The sequence below is a fragment of the Mya arenaria genome, chromosome 14 (assembly GCF_026914265.1).
Source record: "Mya arenaria isolate MELC-2E11 chromosome 14, ASM2691426v1".
Lineage (NCBI taxonomy): Eukaryota > Metazoa > Mollusca > Bivalvia > Myida > Myidae > Mya > Mya arenaria.
The window spans coordinates 39684547-39707445 of NC_069135.1; the positions used below are offsets into that span (position 1 = coordinate 39684547).

General features: G+C 33.9%; 2 protein-coding genes across 4 annotated transcripts in view; both read right to left on the reverse strand.

Annotated features, from left to right (window-relative positions):
• Positions 1-22899, reverse strand: part of LOC128217263 (heat shock 70 kDa protein 12B-like) — a 241572-nt gene that overhangs the window by 14402 nt on the left and 204271 nt on the right. The window lies entirely within an intron of this gene.
• The window catches only part of LOC128217264 (heat shock 70 kDa protein 12A-like), a 32265-nt gene continuing 25241 nt past the window's right edge, over positions 15876-22899 (reverse strand). For all 3 annotated transcript variants that reach the window (XM_052924291.1, XM_052924290.1, XM_052924292.1), the window contains 3 exons: positions 21932-22150; positions 21625-21760; positions 15876-17652 (listed from right to left, as the gene is read on the reverse strand). In XM_052924291.1, the coding sequence (XP_052780251.1) occupies positions 16601-17652; positions 21625-21760; positions 21932-22150 (1407 nt within the window). In that variant the 3' untranslated portion in view covers positions 15876-16600. The remainder of the gene's footprint in view (positions 17653-21624; positions 21761-21931; positions 22151-22899) is intronic.

The window sequence follows — 22899 nt, forward strand, 5'->3', positions numbered from 1 at the left end:
AAAATTCAACAATTTAGACTTGAATTTACGAAAATCTGTTTAACTGAGTATATGTCAGTTGTTGTTGCTGTGGTTGGTTGTGGTGTTTTCATGTAATGCATTAGTCAATTGTAACCACGGCTCCCCAGGTCCGGGGAACAGTGAGGACTTTGACTTTCAGTCCAGCCAACCCCGGCTAAAATCCCCACCCTGCGGAGACGAACAGATTGTCCCCGCCAAATGCCCCCGCTCCGCAGGGACCCTAGGTAAGGCCCATTCCCCGCTATATTTAAAGCAAAGACAAAACTACCGCATTCACCCGGCACTGCGGGGCATCCTGAACAGTAAAAACACGGCCCATTTTCCCGGCTAAAAACACACAATATACGTAATTTGTTTTCAAAAACAAAATAAAACATTGCCCAACCACGGTTCTTTCTTCCGTTACACTTCATACATACACAACAAAGCATATCGTTGTGTGTATCGGCGGTATCCGACGATAGAAGATATCAAGCAGTCTGCTCAAATGGTCACAAGAGTGTCCAAAGAGGTTTAGCGGGCGGCGGGGGGATAAGTTAAACTATGACTATTGAGGTGAAATAGTGAAAAATGGTCCTTTTAATCCGATGTGAATGGGTTTTCTCAGGTCTTTAATTTCCATTGATGGATGTTAATGAAACAAACGACGTAAATGGTATTTAGCATAAAATGAAAGCGCTGAAAATACTTAATGAATTGAGTGCATTTTTGTGACAATAAAGGAAAATATCGATGATAGGATGTATATTCAAGACTCGTTTATTATTATTTTCTAAGCCACGCATGATAAACTTGACCTGTATTCAACACTAACCAAGTATTCTATATGTACAACGTGAGGCAGAGATGGTACTTTTAGTATGATGAACAACAGTATGGCATCATATTTTTGTAGTTAATAAAAATTGTACTGTGGTTTCCACTGAGTAATGTGTATAATTTAAAGTTTTACTTCCTTGTCGGAAACATATTCAACATGATGGCAAAACGAGACCATTCTGAAATATACTGTTAAGCTCTTGTCTGCTTTAGTTTTATTTCTGTTGTAGATATGTATACAGTGCGAAGTTGTATCACATATAATTACTTAAACATGTTGGTGACGTCAGTCATTGTTCTGTTTGTACTCTATATAGAATATTGGACTGCGTTCTGTACTTTATTTCTACTAACTGTTCAATATTTCAAGAATGGACTGTCCAATATTTCAATAATGGACTGTACGATATTTCAATAATGGACAGTCATTTTTCAAATAATGGACAGTCATTGTTCTAATAATGGGCAGTCAGTAGAAATAGTAGTATGGTAGAATCACGTGTTTTTCTTGTTCTATGTAACACTATGCACTTATTTGAAGAAAACATACCTTTTAACTCTTCTTTTATTAAGGTTTAATAAATAATTATAAAATGTTGATTTTGATAAAATTTCGAATTTAGCTTGTAACAACTCAATGACCGTGATTGAGTGAAAAATGCACAATGAAAACACAGTTTGCACTTGTTATCTTTCCGTAGAAGTTGAATTTTAAGATATAGTAAGATAACATGAATTAAAATCTTCGCTACGCTCACTGCAAATTCATTTGCTATAAATATAGGTAGTATTCTAAAAGTGATTATTTTAAATTATGATCAAAAAATATTTACAATTTATATGAACATGTGAATAAGCGCATTTTTTTTATTTGCCTAAGAGATCTACATGATTAGTAGCTTTACAAATGGTGTGACAGTGTCCAGTAAGTTGACTATAGTGCCATGAAATTCATTTAGACCTCGTTTAGACCTCGTTGTCTACATGTTTTAAGTAGATGAAACGCCTCAAATTTTCCATGATGTCAGCGAAATAACAGCCTCGTGCCTCGGACTGTTCTTTCTCTGACATAATGGACAGTTTTCGGCCTTTCACCCTTCCATAAATTTAATCACAGATTATTGTTTTTGTTTAAACAACAGTTTTATAAGTTGTTAACGGAACTTATTCCATGTAATACAGTTTCTTCACTTATCTTGCGATCCTTTTTCTGAACTATTTAACTTTTTTTAAACGAAACTTGATTTAAGCCATTTTTTGAAAATAATAAATAACTTCCTGGTTAGAGGTAACGGATATAACAAAGACACTGGGTCAATAAATGACGTACATGTCACCTAGCATATGCGCACAAATCTCAAATTTAATTTATAATCTGACAAAACACATGGAACATAATATCCCTATCTAAAATAACTAAATATATAGAGATTGCGAATCTAAAACGATGGCCATACATGTTAAAAAACGTACACGCTACGTTTGGAAATTTAACATATACTAGTATATTACTTTACCTGTTAATTAATTTAACGTACATATCATACTCGTTAAATCTTTATAAACATCAAGAGTTTTATCTTAATATCTGAGTAATGTATATGTTGTATAGTGTACTACAAACACATATAACATAACAGAACAACCGCGAGGAGATGTGACTGCCCTGTCGCCATGCCAATTCCCCTATGGTTTAAAACATGAAATAAAAATATGACTTCAATGAATAATTTCTGCATGAGAAAGCATTCACATTTAATATTTAAACATGGACATAGCTTGTTTGCAATGAATATATTACCTCAATTCACTTTTGACTCCGCCTGTTTGAGTTCTGGCAGAATATGAAAGGTAACTCAGATATATACAAACCGACAAAACATCTACTTACAGTATGTTCTCTTTGACCATTAATTGAATGGAGAAAAAGTTGTGCATGCGTTATTTTACCTTTAATATAACCACATCAACCAGACGTAAATCACGTCTTTAACTTCTCGTTCGCTTTTTATCGAGTGTCCACATTACGACGAGAATTAAGCAACGAAGTATTAAAATGAAAACTACAGGGGCAAGCCCAGTAGTCACATATTTAAACAAAAACGGCAAGGGCGACACAAGCCCTGAAACACCACAAACAGACGAATATTTTTATCAATAAATAATAGGATTACTGCCATGGAACGGCTTAAAACACGAGTTCGCTGCAACATGAGTTGACTAAGGGATATAAACTAGTTAATGTGCCCATAACATCACACTTGTCTAAGCAATTATCAATCAATACAAAATTAAAAATACAATCCACATCAGAGAACGCATCAACTTGAAAAAAAAAAGAATAAAGTAAAACTAACTTAAAACGATAAAGAAATTTCAATAACTCAAAGACCGGATACAGACATCACCTGCACACAAACGAATAAAGCCGGAGCATAAGTGACAACTCTTTAAGGATAAGATGCAGCCATTCAAACCCCATTGAATAATACAATGAAAAGTACAGGGACAAGCCAAGTAATCAAACAAGTATAATCCCTATTTAGAAACACACGGCTAAGGACAAATGACACTGAACAATATACCTGCGTTGAAGACACACTTGCCTATCCATACAATAACTATACGTCATGATGCACTATATCAAAATAATAGTTGTAGTCGGCGGTACGCGCGGATTTTTGATTCTCTGGCAGGTAGTTTATTTCCCTGGACCAAATCAATAGTTGATTTCCCCCTTATATTTAAAATACGGTTCACGAACGGAATTATTTATTTTGAGCCCATGAAAACTTGTGCTTGCGAACATGTTTAAGTGCATACACTTTGTAAAAGGCGCCTCTTCTACGTAAAGTTCAATCAATTATCGCCAACGTAATACAAAAAAAAAACGAAACCGATTTAGATCATTGGCATCCCTTAAAGGTTCTATAATGTCATTAAAGTGTCTTTCATAATTATGACGTTTTAAATTGATCGAATCTGTTAAAATTACTTTTTATTATAAATATTGTTTTAACAGCGCGAAATTGTATCAAATATAATTATATAAGTTTAAACACTGCATTTAGCATTTGTTTAAACAATACTTTTATAAGTTAATAACGGAACAAGGTTACTTTACTTGTCCAACTTGTGAAACGTTTTCTACGAATTCGCCCTTTAAACCAAGCGCGATTTTAGCCTTTTTGCGGAGACTAAATCCCTTCCTGGTACGAGATAACAGGGTTTAAATAAATAAATAGCATACTGGTTAGCGACCCCTTTTCGGCCGGAAATGGAGGTTATTCCTATGTTACTTTTGACACAAGATAGCCATTACGATAAAACTTTAAACTCAGACTTCTGACAAAAACTGTGTAATTTGTTTTTAAAAATAGCTAGGGATTCCGAATATTCCCACGTGCAAAGTACCCCTATAATTTCGCTAAAATAAGCACCCTACTGTACCAATTATTCACCCATCCCATAAATTCGCTGTTCTTACGATGTTTTTCGTATCTTTCTCTCTAAACTATATCTACATTTTTATTTTATTTGACCAGTCTAGTGACCGCTTAAAACGACAATTGCTCAATAAATATAATATGATAACTATTACATACTGTTTATGTTTGTTTAAAATGATACAACACTTACTCGGTAAGCCTCCTCTTTGCCGAGTAAGTGTAAAACACTATGATTCCTTCTTGAAACATGACCTACAATGTATGCATATTTATAGACTTCCGAAGAGGGACAACGCATGTTCGTACAAGAATGTAATGATTAATTTAATTTGAGTTGCTTCCCTTAGACGAAAAAATCGGCGATTACTTCAACGTTTTCAGGATTTACCATTTGCCTTTTCGAAAATTGAACTTAAAATACAGCAATTTATGGTATTTGTATAATTTAACACCGGTTTTATACTGTATAATGACAAATCAATAATGTCGTCTGATAGTGCAAGGTATAATGAAAATAAAAAATACCTTAAAGGGCCTCATGCAAATGAGCGCGCGCGTGATGACGTCATCCCCGCGTGCAACTTACAAGGTCAGAAGTGTAATTAATGTTTATTTGGGTCGAATTCCACATACTTTTTACATTTGAACGCAAAAAAACAGCTTACATCTGTCAAAAATGCTGCTGCAATGAAACGCCAGACTAATTTGTTTAAATATTTCGTTTTGACTGGTTTTAACTGAGTGGGCGAACAAGTGGTACGGGCGAATAATAGGTCGCTTACCAGTATGCATATACGCTTTAAATTATCGCGTGCAATTTAATACTATTTGACAAAAGACATGAAAGATGATTACCATTTTAAAACTTTAGTAAAGGGATGTTGCGAATCTAATTCAATGGGCATACTAAATATTTCATTGTAAACCAACGAAAAATATTTACCCATTCCCATATTTTATAACTTTTATTTATTTGTGTTAAAATGTACAGTTTATACCCATATACTTATTTATAAACATCGCGAGTTTTATCTTATAATTAGTGTATATAGGTAAAATAATAGAACCATCTACAAAGAGAGAGGACAGTTTGCGATTAGTAATTTAAGTTAAAACATTATATAAATATTACTGGTAATAGAAGTTGTATTTGTCTTATTCGACACACTGTAGTAAATTAAAAATAAACACTTGACATTTGACATCACTTTTACTTACACGTTATAGGCACTATTATAAAGCAATAACTTGAAAGCAACTAAAAGTTGTACACATGCAGTAGTCAATAACATAAAGACACAAAGCAATTGCATGTAGGCATTTATCATTTAGACCAATGAACTTGCAAACAAAAATGAGATATATCATGATGCAACATATATTAACTGGCAGATAACCGCTTCATCTTCTATAAAATAAAATATTTTCATACGTGCGTCTTGTGATTGGGAAAGAAATTAAGTTTATAATTTACGTGGTAAGAACGCTGTCAGTCGTTTAATGACGTCACGAAAGCCTGTAGATTTTTTTTCAAACATCTTCTAAGCGTTGTCTATAAACAGCGAAACTATATGAGTAGTTTTGCAGTTGTTTCGAGTTTTCTTGAAATAAAAGGAATATCAATATATGGTAAGTTTGTTTCATCATGTTTCTTGTATTCATTAAGAATTCGGAAATAATTGAAACTGATTCCTTCGCGAATGTTAGGTTTTGGTATCTACCCGTCTGCTCGTTTACACACATTGACAACGTCTTAAACATCTCAATTGGTCTAGCCGTAATGGTCACGTGAATTTCAATAGAGGCTTAGTGGAAAGAAGTTATTACTTTTCATATTACGGAGGGAAGGTGCAAAATGATCCTTAAAATTACAGATATAGGTTTCCTCAGTCACCTTATTTCCATCGATATCTGAATATGAAGCAAATGATGTTACTGTTGAATAGTATACATCAACGCACTGAAAAGCTTCATAAATAAGTGTTTTCTTAAGACAAACAACAACAAAAGACAGGATAAAAATCTCACGCTCTTTCTTATTATTTTCTGAGCCTCGAATCATAAACTTTAAGACCTATATCTAACACTAATCGTGTATTTTCTATGAAACGCGTCAAGGAAATGGGTCTTATGGTATGAGCAACAATATGTCATTTTTTCTAGTTGGTTGCAGAACTGCGGTAACCACAGTGTAGTATGCATTCATTTAAGCTTTACTATGGATACGTTTAAGGTCGTACACATCTTTAGCATAATGACAAAACGTGATTATTCTTAAATTTAATGTAAGACCAATTTCTGCTTTAATTCACTCATATAGTTATATTTTTATTCGCTTGACGTTCATATTGTTAAACATCAAAGGTGGTATAACGTCATTGTTCAATTCAATACTGCGCTCCGATTTGGTAAGGGCGACGTCATTTTACCAATGATGTACGATGTTACAAATATCAGTTATTATTTTATTACAACGTATGTTATAGGTTACATTTCTTTAAGTATAAATACTCAATCGCAGAAGATCGTATTTTTAAGTCGTTATGAATAATTATTTAAAATGTACGTATAAGTATTGATCGCATAAGTTGTTTGTATTTAGTTTAATTTAGTTTAAACTTATTTATTTTTCAACGATTGTGACACAAGTTATTACAGCATTATATTAATCACTCTCGTTGGTACGATTTTACGCGAGAGTGTGGTAACCACTGCGCTAAGCTAACCGAAAAACCAACAAGCATTTACGATGCATGAACGCAGAAGTTCAAGCGAACAAATAACCAAAAAATAGCGAGCGCGCTTCATGGAATTTGCTCGCATGCCCTACTGCGTTCATTCAGCATAAACACAAGAAACAAGCGAGCAAACCTAAAAAGGTGCAGAACGATTTTTAAAGGCGCCACAGACACCAGAAACACCATCGATATTGTCTTCGTAATACGAAATAAGTGGAACCGAGTAATACCATTGGTGTCCGATTTGATACAATTACAATTAGTGAAAACGCTTAACACAAAACACAACAAGGAATATTATATTCTATTATGCCATGTTAGTGTCATTCCTAAATATTCCGGTTTAAAAATGAGTAAATAAAACCAATGTTGTTTATTTTTTACTTATAATTTTCGTGAATCGGCAGACCTTCATCTACCAATATTTATATACACGGCGCGAAATGGTATCAAACATAATTATATAAGTGTAAGTATAGCATATTGATTTTGTTTAAACAAACGTTTCAGTTGTTAATATCAAATTTCGTATAATATAATTTCTTTACTTACCTTGTGAATCTTCTTCTTAAGTATTCTCTTCCTTTTTCGAGATTTCACTAAGTAAGCAAACACGTAGATTAATAAATTATTTACGTGGCAACTAGCCTATATACATACACCGTCGAATCGCGATGCGTAATTTAAGACTATCCCACAAAATATTTGAAATATAATAACCCTTATTCAAATATTATTATATAAGTTGCGAAAATACTGCGGCATAGAGAGGTCAAACTTATATTTTTAATGTTAAAGCTGCACTCTCACATATTGCATGTTTTGACAACTTTTTATTTTTTGTCTTGGAACGAGCAATATTTTGCGAAAATTCATGGAAACCAGAAATTTAAGACTGCTGACAAAAATTAGATCGCAGATTTTTTAAATTTCAGTTCAAAAATTGATGATTTATGCATTTTCTTAACGGTTTAAGCCATAAATCGTTAATTTTTGAACGGAAATATGAAAAATCACGATCTGATTTTCTGTCAAAAATCTAATATCATTGGCTTGCAGATATTTACGCAAAACAAATGCTCTTTCAAAGACAAAAATAAAATAAAAAAAAGTATCTCGTTTAAATCACTTACATATCTCGTAAAAACGAATTAATATCTCGTTAGTCAAAATGATTTAGACATCTCTTTAAAACACCATGGTATCTCGTTTAAACGATTTACGTATGTGCTTAAACGACTTGCGTATCTTGTTAAAATTACAGAAATCTGCGCAAAATTAATAAACACTTAAACACATATTTTTATTTAAGACTGGACATTCGTAATGTTTTGTCGATGGAAAACACAAATACTGAAATGCCTTTAATTACTAGATAATCTTGCACAGGTCCTGCCGTAACAATCATATTTTGAGCGTAATTTTAAGGTAACCTTTACCGTTTTTGCGTAATACACTAGCACCTCACAACAATGAATCCACCAGTTCCAGAAACGTTGCCTGGTTCTTAAGCGACCACTTTGTTAGCGCGTTAAAACTGCTATTAACATTATCTACTTCATCTTCCGCAAAGTCCTTTCATAATTTCTTTTTCTCGCACAAATACCAAAGAAAAGAACCGATTCATCTGGATTTTGGTTTCCCCACCTCAATTCGCATTTTGCCTTTCACGGTTTTGTGCATAACACGTAACAAATTTGATTGGTCCAGTTAGCCGCCCCTGTAACATTGATGACTTTACTCTTTTTACAATATTTCCCTTGATATTGAGCGTGAAAGTTCCGACGTAGACAATCCAACTGACCAGCGGTCTCACGACTAAACTCCTGTTCCTGGCTGCTCTGTTTGTGTTCCATTTCTATTATTTCATTACAGTGTTCATTGCTATATTCCAACATAAACTGAGTACAAATTATCAAAAAGGGCGGCCGAAAATGCCGATGGTTTCACAGTTGTACTCACCTCCTGGCCAAGAGAGATTAAATCATCTCAGAATATTTTAAAATACAATGTTTAATAATTTGTAAAAAAAAAGGTGAGCATACCAATAATGATTTAAACTCATTGTTCATATCTCATTGCATTATTTTATAAATATATTGATGTACATTTTCTTCATATAGAATGAATTGAACTGCCCTAAATATTTTGTTTTTTTGTTGACATCTGAATGTGTCCATGAACTTTGCACTCCACGAGTCGCATTTATGTGCTTAACATCAGCTGTAAAATTTCAAAATCTCCTGAAACATGACAAAGTTACATTAAAGGCAAGAAAACCTTTAACCTATTTGCACATATGCAACAATGCATAATATGTCACCTCTAAGAATGGCCTTTACCATTGTGGTAGGGTTAAATCCAGGCAATAACACAACAACCTATACTTTATGTGCATATATTCAGCATTTCTCATATAACTGTGTAACCTTGTCATATATACAATCATTATTTGTCATCATCAGTTCTTTTATATAGTATAGAATTAGTGGATATATTGTTTAATGTCATTCATTGTTTTAGATTCGACTTCGAACAAAATTTCTGGATGGTCTTTAAAATCAATACTTTGACGGCCTTGACTATTTACAAGGATAAAAATAGAAACGAATTAGTATCTTTTTCGGCATTAACAACATCTTTGAAATCAAAACGAAACACCATTGAGTTTGGTGCCGACTCAACTATTTAAGTTATTCAAGAAGCTTTTGTTACATATCAAGCATAAATGCCCATTAAGCTTAAACGTCACAGAAAACAAGAAGTGACGCCATCAAATGGACAGGAAGATTGAAACCAAGGGCTACATCGACACCATAGAAAGATTAATGTTATTGAATCTTATACAAAAAAACTTAACTAATTATATTTGTATTGTGCATGAACTTAGAATAGTATTTTGTTTATTTTCCGTTTCCAATAACCCTGTTACCTTAACCTTAATACGTCATGGCGTTTTTGCAAATCGTTTTTTCCACATTTGTATATAATTTTAAAATCTTTTGCTTTGCATTTAATGTTATGCTGATATTATTACATTTCACGAAAACTGTCAAAATATATAGATATAAAGACAATATAACAATGCTATGGATGCTATGCTATTATAAACAGTCTTAGTAGGAATAGGTTTATATTCTTCATTGACTATGTGATTTTGTGCATATGATCATTTTGCAGTATGAGTAATAAGTGAAATAACCTATAACTTTTTCAATCTAATCTTTAAACATCATTATATCTTTTGTGCAAAAAATTGCTATAATGTGTTGAGATTAGTATATCTCTTTATACCAAAACTAAAATCTAAGTCTTCGTTATATCTAGAAATTTTCATTTTCAAAGCTAAGACTATAATCTTTAAACTTGATAGGATCGTAAAACATTTCAGAATGATGCTATCAGCAGTATCACAGCAAGCCATGCTATTATAATTAAATGCCCATAACCGGCCACAGCATAGGACATTTTGGGAAAATTTGAGATCTGGTATAAATGGGTAGGACTCAATATTGGCTCATTTCCCCATCGATTGCCCATGGATATTTTACAATGTCACTAACTTTTTCCCCCATGATGAGCGTATTGATGAAGGATTGTTCAACGCTTTTTTATCGACATACAGTTATAAGTAAGCCTAAAAACGCCTAAGTAAACGTTTCCAAGCAAGTTTTCTCGCTTTTTTCATGCTCAGATTAAAGGTGATCGATGTCTGACGGTCCAACTGGCCGATGGTTTCGAAATATCCCCAAAACGCTCTTTTTCACACTCATTTTAAACATATCGGTGTCGAAATCCAACTTTTATTCTTGTTGTTGAGACAAGTAAATTGTGTAAGACGACGCAACTTGGAAATCTCTTTCTGGCTTGGTGATGCGACCGTACGTCTTTACGAATTGTTTCAATGCTCATTGCTTTGATCTCAGCGGTTCTTACTGACCGCTAGCTCTCTGAAGTTGAACTCTCGACACTCTGGCTATGAATATGGTCACGTTATTAGTCCAGAAGGGCGCCGACTATATTTGATATTACTTTAGAAATGTTCCAACTTAGTGACTAGTTCAGAAATTGCAGACCAATGCTTTCAATAGTTTCCACGTTGCATGATTAAATATGAAGTTTAGTTTGTTTGATAAAATTTTACATTTTAATTGATAATGAAACCTTAAATTATAATAGCCTCCTTATCATTTTGAAATTTTTGATTTTAAATACCAACTCAATCATAACAACTCGGCCATCTCCGAGATAGATACAGGCCGAGGTGTTCCGATTGATATAAAAAATATGAAGGTTACACGGTACTATTAAAATATCCTTTATGTTTGTAAACCTCCTACGCAGTAATTCCCATTGGTGACAGCAAAAATGCCGAGTTTTGAAAATTAACCTTGAGCTTAATTGTTTGTTTTGAAAATGTCATTCGAAAGAATGAACTCTAGATAATTTCCCTTTGATGTATAGTATTTTTATCTCCGTTATATATACTCATATGAGTGAAATGTGTTACAAAAACTTATTCAAAATATAAAGCAAGGAATTCACATAACATGCCGGTACAAATAAATGATGAATTTCATGCTATGAAATGTATGTATTATACCATTGACTCTATTTCATCCGAAGAAACGTATGTATATTTTTGTTATAATCTAGTTTTAACCGGAGGATTAGCTTGGGGAAAAACCATAATATCTATAATTCCGGGCTTAAACTATTGTAACAATAGTATTATTATTAACCATAATATCCTTCGAGCATAATGTACACCCAACATAAAACAAAATATTATCATTGAAATAAAAAAAACATTTTTGGTTATATGAATGCACGTTTTTCTTCTAATTTCATTGCGCCGACTTTTTTTCTTGTTCTCTAATTGAATTCAGTTTGTGCAGCTAATGACTGAGAACACGGTTTAATAAAAGTATTTTCTAAAAACCGAGATTTATAATAAACAACAGGTTTCAAGACAAACTCACTCAAATGGTCAAACCTTGCTTATGGTTAATTAGAAATACACTTGTGTTACCCCTTTGAACAATACAGTGATAACTACATGGAAAAGCACAGCAGTCTTAAATTCAAGTATAAACCCTGATCAAAGGCTCGAGGTAAATGTCCAAACGATACTGAACGAGAGACACACAACCTTAAAACACTACAAACGGAAACGACAATTTGCATCAAAATGGCTTTATCAATAGATGATGTGATTACCACCTTTGAACGGAAACACGGATTCACTGGGGGTAAAACTATTTATATGCACATAACCTCACATTTGTCCCAACATTTATCAAGCATATGAAAATCAAAGATATGATCCTAATCTGAGCCGGCATCAACTTGAAAGCAATGAAGAAGAAATAAACAGTAGCATATAAACTGATAAAGTTATTTTAAGTACTCAACGACCGGATACAGACATCTCGTGCAAACGAATAAATCAAGCCACCACACTTTAAGTAAAACAATAGATAGTTTGTTTGTAAATCCCAATATCTTCCTCTCAGTCGTCGTAAAAATGGAGCATATCATTATGCTTTATTCCAAAGCATCAAATGAAAATGTTTCAATTCACAAACCCTTAAAGGGACTCTATACCATTTTGTAGTGTTAAGCTTCGAATATTTTAATCACGTACGTATTATTATTACACAGCTAAAGAAGGTATAGCATGTGATAAGTAGCATTGTGACATACAATGCTTCTTTGCCAAAAAACGTAAGAAACGCTATTGAAAATTGCATTTCTTGGGATTAAATTTACAAAATCTTGTGTAAATGGATATTTCGATACAATCGCGTTTCGAAAATGGTCACCACTCATTTCAGCGAACATATACTTTGAATCATTTGCCATCTTCATCTTTAGTTTCTGTCTTTATTAGTAATGTTCTCATTGTAAGGCAAACCTGCAGACACGCCGTAAAGTGTATTTCATGATTCTGACAATATCGAAATAGGACCACAGAGCTATATTTAAGTGCATATATGAGTGTAGATTACGAAGGACGAACCTGTTTGTCATGTTATTATGAACACATATGAACTTACTTACGATAACACATGACTATTGTCATCTAGCCTGTATAACTTTTAACTGAAAAAATAATATATAATATCAATAAATGTGGAACTCTGCCGAAGAATATTACGTTGCTATGGTATTGGTCGCCTGTCCGTTTGTCCGCGCGCCATCTTTTATAAATATCGTTGCACGACTTCTCATCCATTTACCTGATGGATTGTCTTTGAATCCCGCTAATAGGTTTCTGAAATGGCACTTAAGTCCTCTTAAAGAAATATTTGTGTGGACTTCTCTTGTTCGCAATAGTTGTAAAGAGTCATACTCACATGTGAATGGTATTTTACAGCATCCAGTTTCAATTTTCATTTCATTTGGTTGTAAGTTATTTTTAAATAATGACAGTAAACATTAGTACATTCGTACGTAAGTATGCTTAGTGAAATGCCACAAAACGAAGCAGTGTACAAAAACTTAATATCTGTGGGATTGGGAAGGTTAAATATTGAGGTAAAATAGCAATTATGGGTTTCCTTTAAAGTAGTGAACCAATATCCTTCGGGATTATTAGATAAGATTTAAAGAAAAACCATTCTCGTTAATCGCATACAGTCTCAAGCACACTAAGACCGATGTTGTTTTCATATTTTGGATATATTTTATGCTTGCGAATAATCAGTTGAACAAAATATATTTGTGTTGCTACCGATATACAGCACGGCAATTAATTTGAGTAACCAATTTTGTCTAATTCAAACATATAATTGAAATTACCAAATTGAATAAAAAAAGAGGAAAACTACATGAAGAGTCCATGAGCCAAACATTCATATATGAAGCCTGTTTTAAGACACAAGCATACAAACAGACCAAACATGTAACATACAGTAATATATATCGAAAATACTTTCAATTTCGTTTATAAAGAAACAGAACCATTACAATTTGCAGGACTGCAATGGTTCATTTCGTCTTTAAATCAACTATTCCCTTATAGAAATCTTAAATGGAACGTACAATGGGCACACAACGAGCAACATAAAGTTATCTTGCTAGAAGTAGTATTACATAATTATTCCAACATATATTCTAGTGAAAAACAGAAAATTTCTATATATAACTACGAGGGGGAGTCAATAAGTTCGTGAACAACCCCTTTTTGTCACTTATTGTACATCTTTTTTTTTTCTTGAATTGTTTTAACATCATTTTTCACATGTGATTTAATAAATATGGAAATTAATTACTAACTTATTTCATATTTTAAATATTTTATATTGATTTATTATTATACACTGATGACGATTGACTTTTTAGGATTTGAGCGTCTCAATCATTCGCCGTACTCACCAGACCTGGCCCCTATGGACTTCGCGATTTTTCCAAGACTAAAGGCCGATCTTCGCGGGAGACGTTTCGAATGTCTGGCAGAGCTCCGCAGCGCAGTCCAGTCATCGTTCGCGTCCCTGTCCGAGACATGGTTTACAGAGGTGTACCGGAAATGGGTCGTCCGCCATAAGAAATGTGTCCAAGAGAGTGGAGAGTATTTTGAGAAACAGTAACGCCCATAACGTCAAAGTCATGACATTGTTCCGAAGTGCGCCGCGGTATTGCAGATGGGTATTTCGTATTTTTTATTTATATTAGTAATTGTTATTGTATTCACATTTATTTTTTGTACATGTTTTGAAGACATATTTGTTATTGTGTATATTAAATTTCATTACACGCAAACGCGCATTTGTTTTTTTAAAAGCTCGTTCACGAACTTATTGACTCCCCCTCGTATATCGCTCGTCATTTTGATATAAAAACAGAAATTTATTTCAGATAACACATGTACATTGCTATCTGGCCTCGATATTTGTTTTAACTAAAATGTAATATATAATACTAATTAAGCTTAGATCTATGCCAATGTATTATACTCTGCTAATACATTTGTCGACTGTCAGTCAGTGCGCAATCTCTTATCCATTTCCTTAATGTGAAAATGCCAAGAAAGGAGGCAGTGTACAACAGCTATATAGACCAGATTGCTGTATGCTTTTTGTTTGTTTCTTTATAAACTCACTTCATTAAAAACCGGTTCATGATATTATTGTGGTGTGGTTATTTTTCTAGTTAAAACTAACATCATATAACTCTTAAAGAACAACGTTAAATTTCAATTGTAAATTTAACCACCAAGTATATATTTATGTGAACGCGCGCGCGCGCGCGCGTGTGTGTTTGTGTGAGGGCGTGCGTGCGTGGGTGCACGCGCCCTTTCGCGTTTTCACGTGCGTGCGAGCGTGTGTGCAGGGTGTAATGCATGTGTTCAATAGGCTTAAATAGCAATTTTTTGATTGCCATAAAAGTTAGTTTACCTACATTTATTTTCTCATTCTTTTTGATGATTATATATGGCTAAGCATTTAAGTTCTGTGGCGTTGATGGTGTTTTACCCGCCATAACTGTCAATGGGCACACTCGATGTGTCACATCCTGTGTTTTTTGGGATGTATTCTTTGCTTGCAGAAAACGGAATGGTTTTGTATTGTCTTTTCTCATATAAATATTACTACCGATATATTGCTGAACAATCAAAAAAGTATCCCTTTAATGCTACTTCAAACATTTCTAGATTATATAAAATAACCAAGTTGAATAATATAATGAAAACTACAGAGAAACGCACACAGGTCAAAAATCCATTATAACCGTGTTTTCGGGCAAATGGTAAGGATCCAAACGTCCCTTCACGAGAGTCACAGACGTACACAAGCAAATGTACAGATAGATCACACCAAATAAAAGGGTTTCATATTAACATATACACCAAACATACTTTTATTCTCAATTATAAAAAACAAGCAATTACAATTTGCAGGAAAAGTAACATAAATTTACATAGAACCCAAAGAGGAATAAGCTGAACATTACTTTACGTCAAACGATTTCGATATTCTCTAGTTTTCTCGTTTATTTGTGAAATTCTGTTTTAAAGGTCACCAGGCAGTGGATACGTCTTAACCCTGATGATCTATAAAATCATATGTAATTATAATGTTTTTCGTTTTGTGGATATAATGTTATCATAATATGCTTGCTTTTTGCAGACACACAGTTAAACGTCACCCATACCAAAAAATAGACATAAGTATACATTATATATGACTATATAGACATGATTAAAATCATAGAAGGTAATTTAGTTTCATAATGTTAGTAACGCCAGCATCTAGTCGTTTCCAAATACATGCATTTAAACATAATCGGATCGAAAGGAATCAAGACTTGTTAATAAGATATGTATATGTCGTTGTATTTCGCAGGTTCACATCACAGGTTCTTGGGGTCAGTTGTAGCCTATTTATAGCAAATAAACTTTAAGATATTCTCCTGTCCGTTTTTCTCACACGATCAGCACTATAACGTCGTTTCGTTTTAAGTTAATATAACTGTATGCCCAGACAAAAAGAGAATAATCTATTTCGATAATATGTTTGCGCTCATTGTGTTTTCAAGTCCATATAGTAAATTCTTGGTGTGCGTTGTAGCTTATTTAAGACAATTAAGTTTCAAGATCAGCTCTTCTCCGGTCTCTCTCACACGTTTTTTCACCACAAGCTTCGTACCGCCAAACATGAATGTTGTATCGAAACTAAGCTCAGAGAGAGGGATGTCCCGGGGTAGCTCTACCACCACTGTATAGAGTAGCACACAGCCGGGGTCGGTCACGTACACGGGGTTTTCTGCTATCGTCCGGTAGATGGGTGTAGATGAGTTATATCCATTAGGTGTGTATTTCCTGGTAATTTGGTGGTCAACGGGAACATTTTCGTTTACGCGAACGAATACATCGAAGGCTTCATGGACACGCCATTTTCCGTCTTTATCTAAGTATCTTACGTCTTCACTGTGAATTTTCTCATCATATTGACAGTTTGCCTCAACTCCGTACGTGTATTTCATGACCCTTGATGTGATGATCGCTGGGTTGTGTCCAAACCTGACGGCTCCTTTCAGCACGGCGAGATCCGCCTCAGCAGGGACAATCAGACGCTTGTCTGGGATCGCAGCCCTCATCCTCTCTTGGACGTACGCGCTCTCTCCAAAACCACCAACCAGCACAACGGTCTGCACCGCTCTCAGCGTGGACTCCCTGAGAAGGTTCTGAACATGACCAATAATATTATCTATAGGACCGTCAAACCATGTACGAACGATTTCAGGTTCAACTCGCAATTTGTCTCTTTTTACAATAACTGACTCACCATATCCAAGGCTGCCTAACCTCTGCTCTAGATTCTGGCCTGTCAGCTTTTTGGAAAGCTTCTTAGTGGTTGAAGATATTTTGAACGTAAATTTGCCTTTTATCTGTTTGTTTAATGTTTTTTTCTTTATTTCAAATTCCCTGATAATGTCAAAGTAATCGGCCATGTCCTCGGTCTTTAGTGCAGTTATAGCCTGTTTTCCAAAAATGTTTTCCAAGAATTTGAGATAGTTGGCGTCAACATAGATGCCACCCCATGGTCCACCGGTCGGCTGATGTATTTCCTTCAGAGTGCCGTCCTGGTTCTTCTCATGGATAGAAATGTCAGCGGTGCCACCTAAAATAAAACTTTCCTTTATTATTTTAAAATTATTATTATTATTATTATTATTATTATTATTATTATTATTATTATTATTATCATCATCATCATCATCAGAGCAGCAGCAGCAGCAGCAGTAGTAGCAGTAGCAGTAGTAGAAGTATAGAGAAAATAAAATAGTTACTATTTTCCGTGACTAAAATTAAGCTTAAATATAGGTTGATCTTTTAGAGTTAACATGACGTGAATATATATAGTATGTGCACAAAAGTTAAAGTGGCACTGAGGATTAAATAATAAGAGAAAATAAAAAAGGGAGTTTGTTACTTTGATACAGTCTCATATAATGGGTCCATACTATGCTTTATTAATAAGACATGTATAGGAAATACCAAAGAAATCTGGACCACTGGCTCAATATATGCTAATGAGGAAGAGAGGAAGGCGGAGCATCGCGCTTAGCGAGAAGTTCCTGAGCAGTTGCCGGATTACGTTGGAGAAATAATTACGTTGGAAAAATAATTAGAGAACTACTGAACATTTTAAAATGAAATTTTACAAGGAAAAAATTAAGCTCCTGTTTCTCAGATAAATGTGATGCAAGTATTTTTGTATGAAAATTATCGATGTTTTTTAGTGTAAAAACGCAGAAAGACACTTGCTCATGTGTTTTTCTAAAATGCACTTTTTTGATGTATAACAAAATAAAGTGCTGCAAATCATTTGGATTGTTAAAACTAAGATACCAAAAGCTGGAATCATTTAGCAATTGTTGATATTTGCTCAAATATTGTCTTTGAAGACCACAATTGTCATAGTAGCGTTCAAAACGCTTAAAAGCACTTAATAACAGCGTTGTTGCTGCGTGACTGGTTGATTGACATTATCACATATAATTTTAGGTATTCAGGAAGTCACGTGATATGCATTTTTCGTAAAGACATAGTGCGCGCTAAATTTAGGTTATGCTTTCGGTTTTGTTGTATCTTTTAATTGCATTAAATGCATTTTTTTTATCATTATGGGGATTTAAAAATGTCAAAAAGGGTAAAGAAAGGTAATCTGGATATACAAAAAATAATAAGTTTACATCACTAAAACACAATAGGAATTTAAATTGTAAATGTGTCCCTTCGATTCGTAAATTAGTATATTGTAATAAATATCCAGTGTTATGACTTCATTGCCTCTGAAATAATGAGTCACTGTAATTTGTCATTAAAATAAAATTGATGTTTCACTGTTTTCAAAGAGTGAATTAACAATTCGATTTTTGAGCTGTTTCCAAATAAAGTCCGCTCTCCCTTCCAAATCCGAAGGGATGGGAGACGATTTCAACGGCATCATTTCCGAAATTAAGTTACGTGCGCATGCATACGCTGTTTCGGATAAACTACATTTTCATTGTATGTCCGTTTTAAGCATATATCTAATACAAAATAAATATGTTTGTTTCAGTGTTAGTTCACCTCGTGAACATTTCACTCGTTGCTTTTAATGCTCACACAGTAAAAGATATAACTTTATTAGATGAAACCAACAATTATCCTGTATTTCTCCGAAAAGCCTATTAAAACCCTAGATAATTAGATTTATTTCGGCAATGAGTGCATGACATGGACAATCAAAACAACATGCAAAGTCAATATAAAAATGTTACATACATGCAAATATGACTGGTCCATGCCCTGCACACCAGCACCAACTCAAAACAAGAATCACAGAGGACCCTTATTTCCATGGAGGTCCTTTATGTTAGTGTTAAAATCACCCAATAAACAAGTTTCATATTCTAAAAAAATGATTATTTAAAGAGCACAACTGTTCAACAATACTTTAAAAGTTAGATACATCAGAAGGTCTATAAATCACACCACAGAGTATAGGTTTAGACTTTTGTAAAAGCAGTTCAAGCTAAGTTGCTTCAAATTCATCATGGTTGAGATCACTGCGGGTATTATATGAAAGGTCCTTCCGTATGTAGATACAGACACTACCTCAATGTCGATTTAAACGCAGTGAGGTATCAGAACTTTATTCATCCTGTATTGAGATCTAGATTTTCGGGCTATAGACCGATAGAAAATGTGTGGCACTTGCTTAAGAGGAAAGTTGGGGCATTTCCCCCAACAACTCAATGCCAACTCAGGCGTGATATTGGTATCCATGGTTATGTAAACGCAATGAGGTATCAGAACTTTATTCATCCTGTATTGAGATCTAGATTTTCCGGCTATAAGCCCAGATCTGAATCCAATAGAAAATGTGTGGCACTTGCTTAAGATGAAAGTTGGGGCTTTGCCCCAACAACTCAATGCCGACGAACTCAGGCGTGATATTCGTCGGATGTGGGACTTTATTCCACAGATATGTAGTTTCAATGAGATCAAGGTGCCATCTAGTTAATGCTGCAAATGGTTGACATGAACGCTACTAAAATTAACAGTTTCTCCTGGACAGTTCTTTGTAACTTTCGATTGTATGAGTAACTAACTTTAACATTGTTATTTCAAATGAATTATTTATTCTGATCAAATGAAATTTAAGAAAACTGTTTGTAATAAAATGCGTAGATCGTGTGTATTAAATAGGTTTGAGATTTTGTTATTTCATTCTCCCATTTAAATCAAACTACAATTGGACGTTCAGAAATTTTGCTTAGTGAAGATAACCACGTGTGCTAATAATCTCAACAGGTATTATCGCATCTAAGGATGACTTAAAAGCTTTAATCAGCTTATTTGGAAACAAAATCAAGTGGCGTCACAGTGACAGTGCACATGAAACCTATACCTCGTTATTTAGTTAGAAGGAAAGTTATCTGCATTGGGCGCAGGTTTAAGTCAAATATTTCTAAATTATTTTTCATAAAGTATATTTTCATCATGCATCATCCAATCACGGAAAATAATGGCGATAACTTGCATCGTCAACTTTAGACAAGGTCAGTAAAGTGAAACCGTACTTCTATTTTGGACATAATATAAATGAGTCCCCCCTAAAAGGTAAAGCTTTTGCAGGACTATTTATTCCGAACCGTCAGTGTGATGATTGTACAAAGTATAAAAAACACTGTTTAATAGGAAGAAACAAAATATATAGTTTTTGTACATATTCTTTGTGTTACTACCAATCCTTGACTAAGAATGCTTAATATCAACACTGTGATTAGATTATTCATAGACCTCAAGCCAATGCCATAACTATCCCCAGTACATAGAAAAACTATACTCCATACAGTATCTTATGTTTATGGCAATGTATTATATTGATGATATACATGTTCAAGTATGTATAAATATAATTTTGGCTAGTTGAAATTATTTATTGTGACTTTAATGAGCCTTTGTCATCAAGCCACTGTGAACCTGTTTGCGTTTTTAGCAACTAGTATAGATAAATCTTGTACATATGTGTGACGTTTTATGAAGATAACATGTGTGTTGTCTTATCAGTGGAAATATAATATTGTTATAATTGTTTTGTCTTACGAAGTATTTGAATTGAATAAAAACGGGATCAATTTGGTACATGATGTGAATATTCATGTTAGCATGATGTCTATTAGGGACTGTTTAAATGTGATACCATAAAATAATAAACCTTAATTGGAAACATATTTGATATTTTGTATAATGATAAAACATATAAAAAATAAAAGAATTAAACAAAATATATTCCACCGGCAGCAGTATCAAAACCCTAGGTCGTTTGCAGTCAGAGACCATTGTGGCGTAGTTTATCAAAATTAAAACAAAATTGTTGTTGTTATTTTAGGGGTGTTTGAACAAAGCTATAATTTTATTTTCTGCCATTCATTTCTTTTATCGTAAATATAAACATCTTGACTATCAAAACAGTGTCATCTACTGCCATATTTTTTTTATTTGACACAAGCACATTCATAATTTAAATCTGAACCTATGCTAGTTCATCATGTTTATTATCTCAAAAAAACAATGCCTATATGTGGTATTCTTAACTCACCTCCTAGATCAATGACCATATACTGAGTTCCAGCTCCGGCCAGCGCAGCCCTTGTGTCAACATCGAGTGTCTCACACCAGATCGAGGCAGCTTCCGGCTCAAGTGCAAGTGTTACTCGAGTTCCTTCGAGACCAGCCTGGATTGTTCAAGCGACATTAATAACAACTATTTATAAGACAATTAAAAATGATTCAACTATTATGGGATTTTGTCTTACACAACTGTTAGAGTAAATACTAATAATTAATAGTAAAATAATGCTCATATAGTCGATTTATGCTTTATTATCCTGGTATAATTGTCATACCTCTTCGGCAACCGTTCTCATTAACTCCTTTTCCTCGTCATTCCAGATGGCGGGCACCGTGATGACGTAGGAAATTTCCTCCTCTAGCAAACCAATCATCTGGTTTGCTACCGCCTTCAGGAGATGTTTGTGTAGAAACTTGATCGACATGGCGATGATTGGTAGAACTTCATGAGAGTTGCCTTCAATGTCCTCCACCGTTGTGTCTCTGAAAAGCACCTGCAAAAAAGAATCTTGCTAGAATTGCAACAAAGTTTGAGACACTTATTATGATAATGGGGCATTTTCAATACATGCAATTATATGCGCTAATGGAATGGGATTTGTTAAGATTCATTTAAAGCTGCCCTCTCACAGTTTAAAAGTTTTGACAACTTTTTTTTTTTTTTGTCTTGGAACGAGCCAATTTTTGCGAAAATCCACGGAAGTCAGTTATTTAAGACTGCTGACAAAATATTAGATATCAGAGTTTTATAATAGGTTTAAAAATGAATGTTTTATGCATTTTACTTTAACCGTCAGAAACGGTTTAACCCGTAAAACAGTAATTTTCAAACAGAAATATGCAATCTGGTCTTTTGTCAACAATCTTTTATCATTGGTTACGCAAAACCTTGCTCTTTCCAAGACAAAAAATAAAAACAAATGTAAAAAATGGTAAATCTGTGAGAATGCAGATTTAAGGTCTTTAAGCTTTTTAATCTCTGCATCGTTGGCAAAGACAATATCGCTGTTAGTATGCTGTTAAGCATGGATTTTTTTTATTGCGGGCGAAGGTTGCAACGTTTGGCGTTGGGTTTTCGAGCTATGAATTAATCAAGTTGCAACACAACATAAATCTTTGTTTATTGTCAGCATTATATTGTCATCTGACCTCGTTAAGTATATTCGTACGCATCGTATACGAATTAAATTCGGCAATTAGAGGATATAGTGAAAGCACACACACACGATTTTTCGCCGACGGC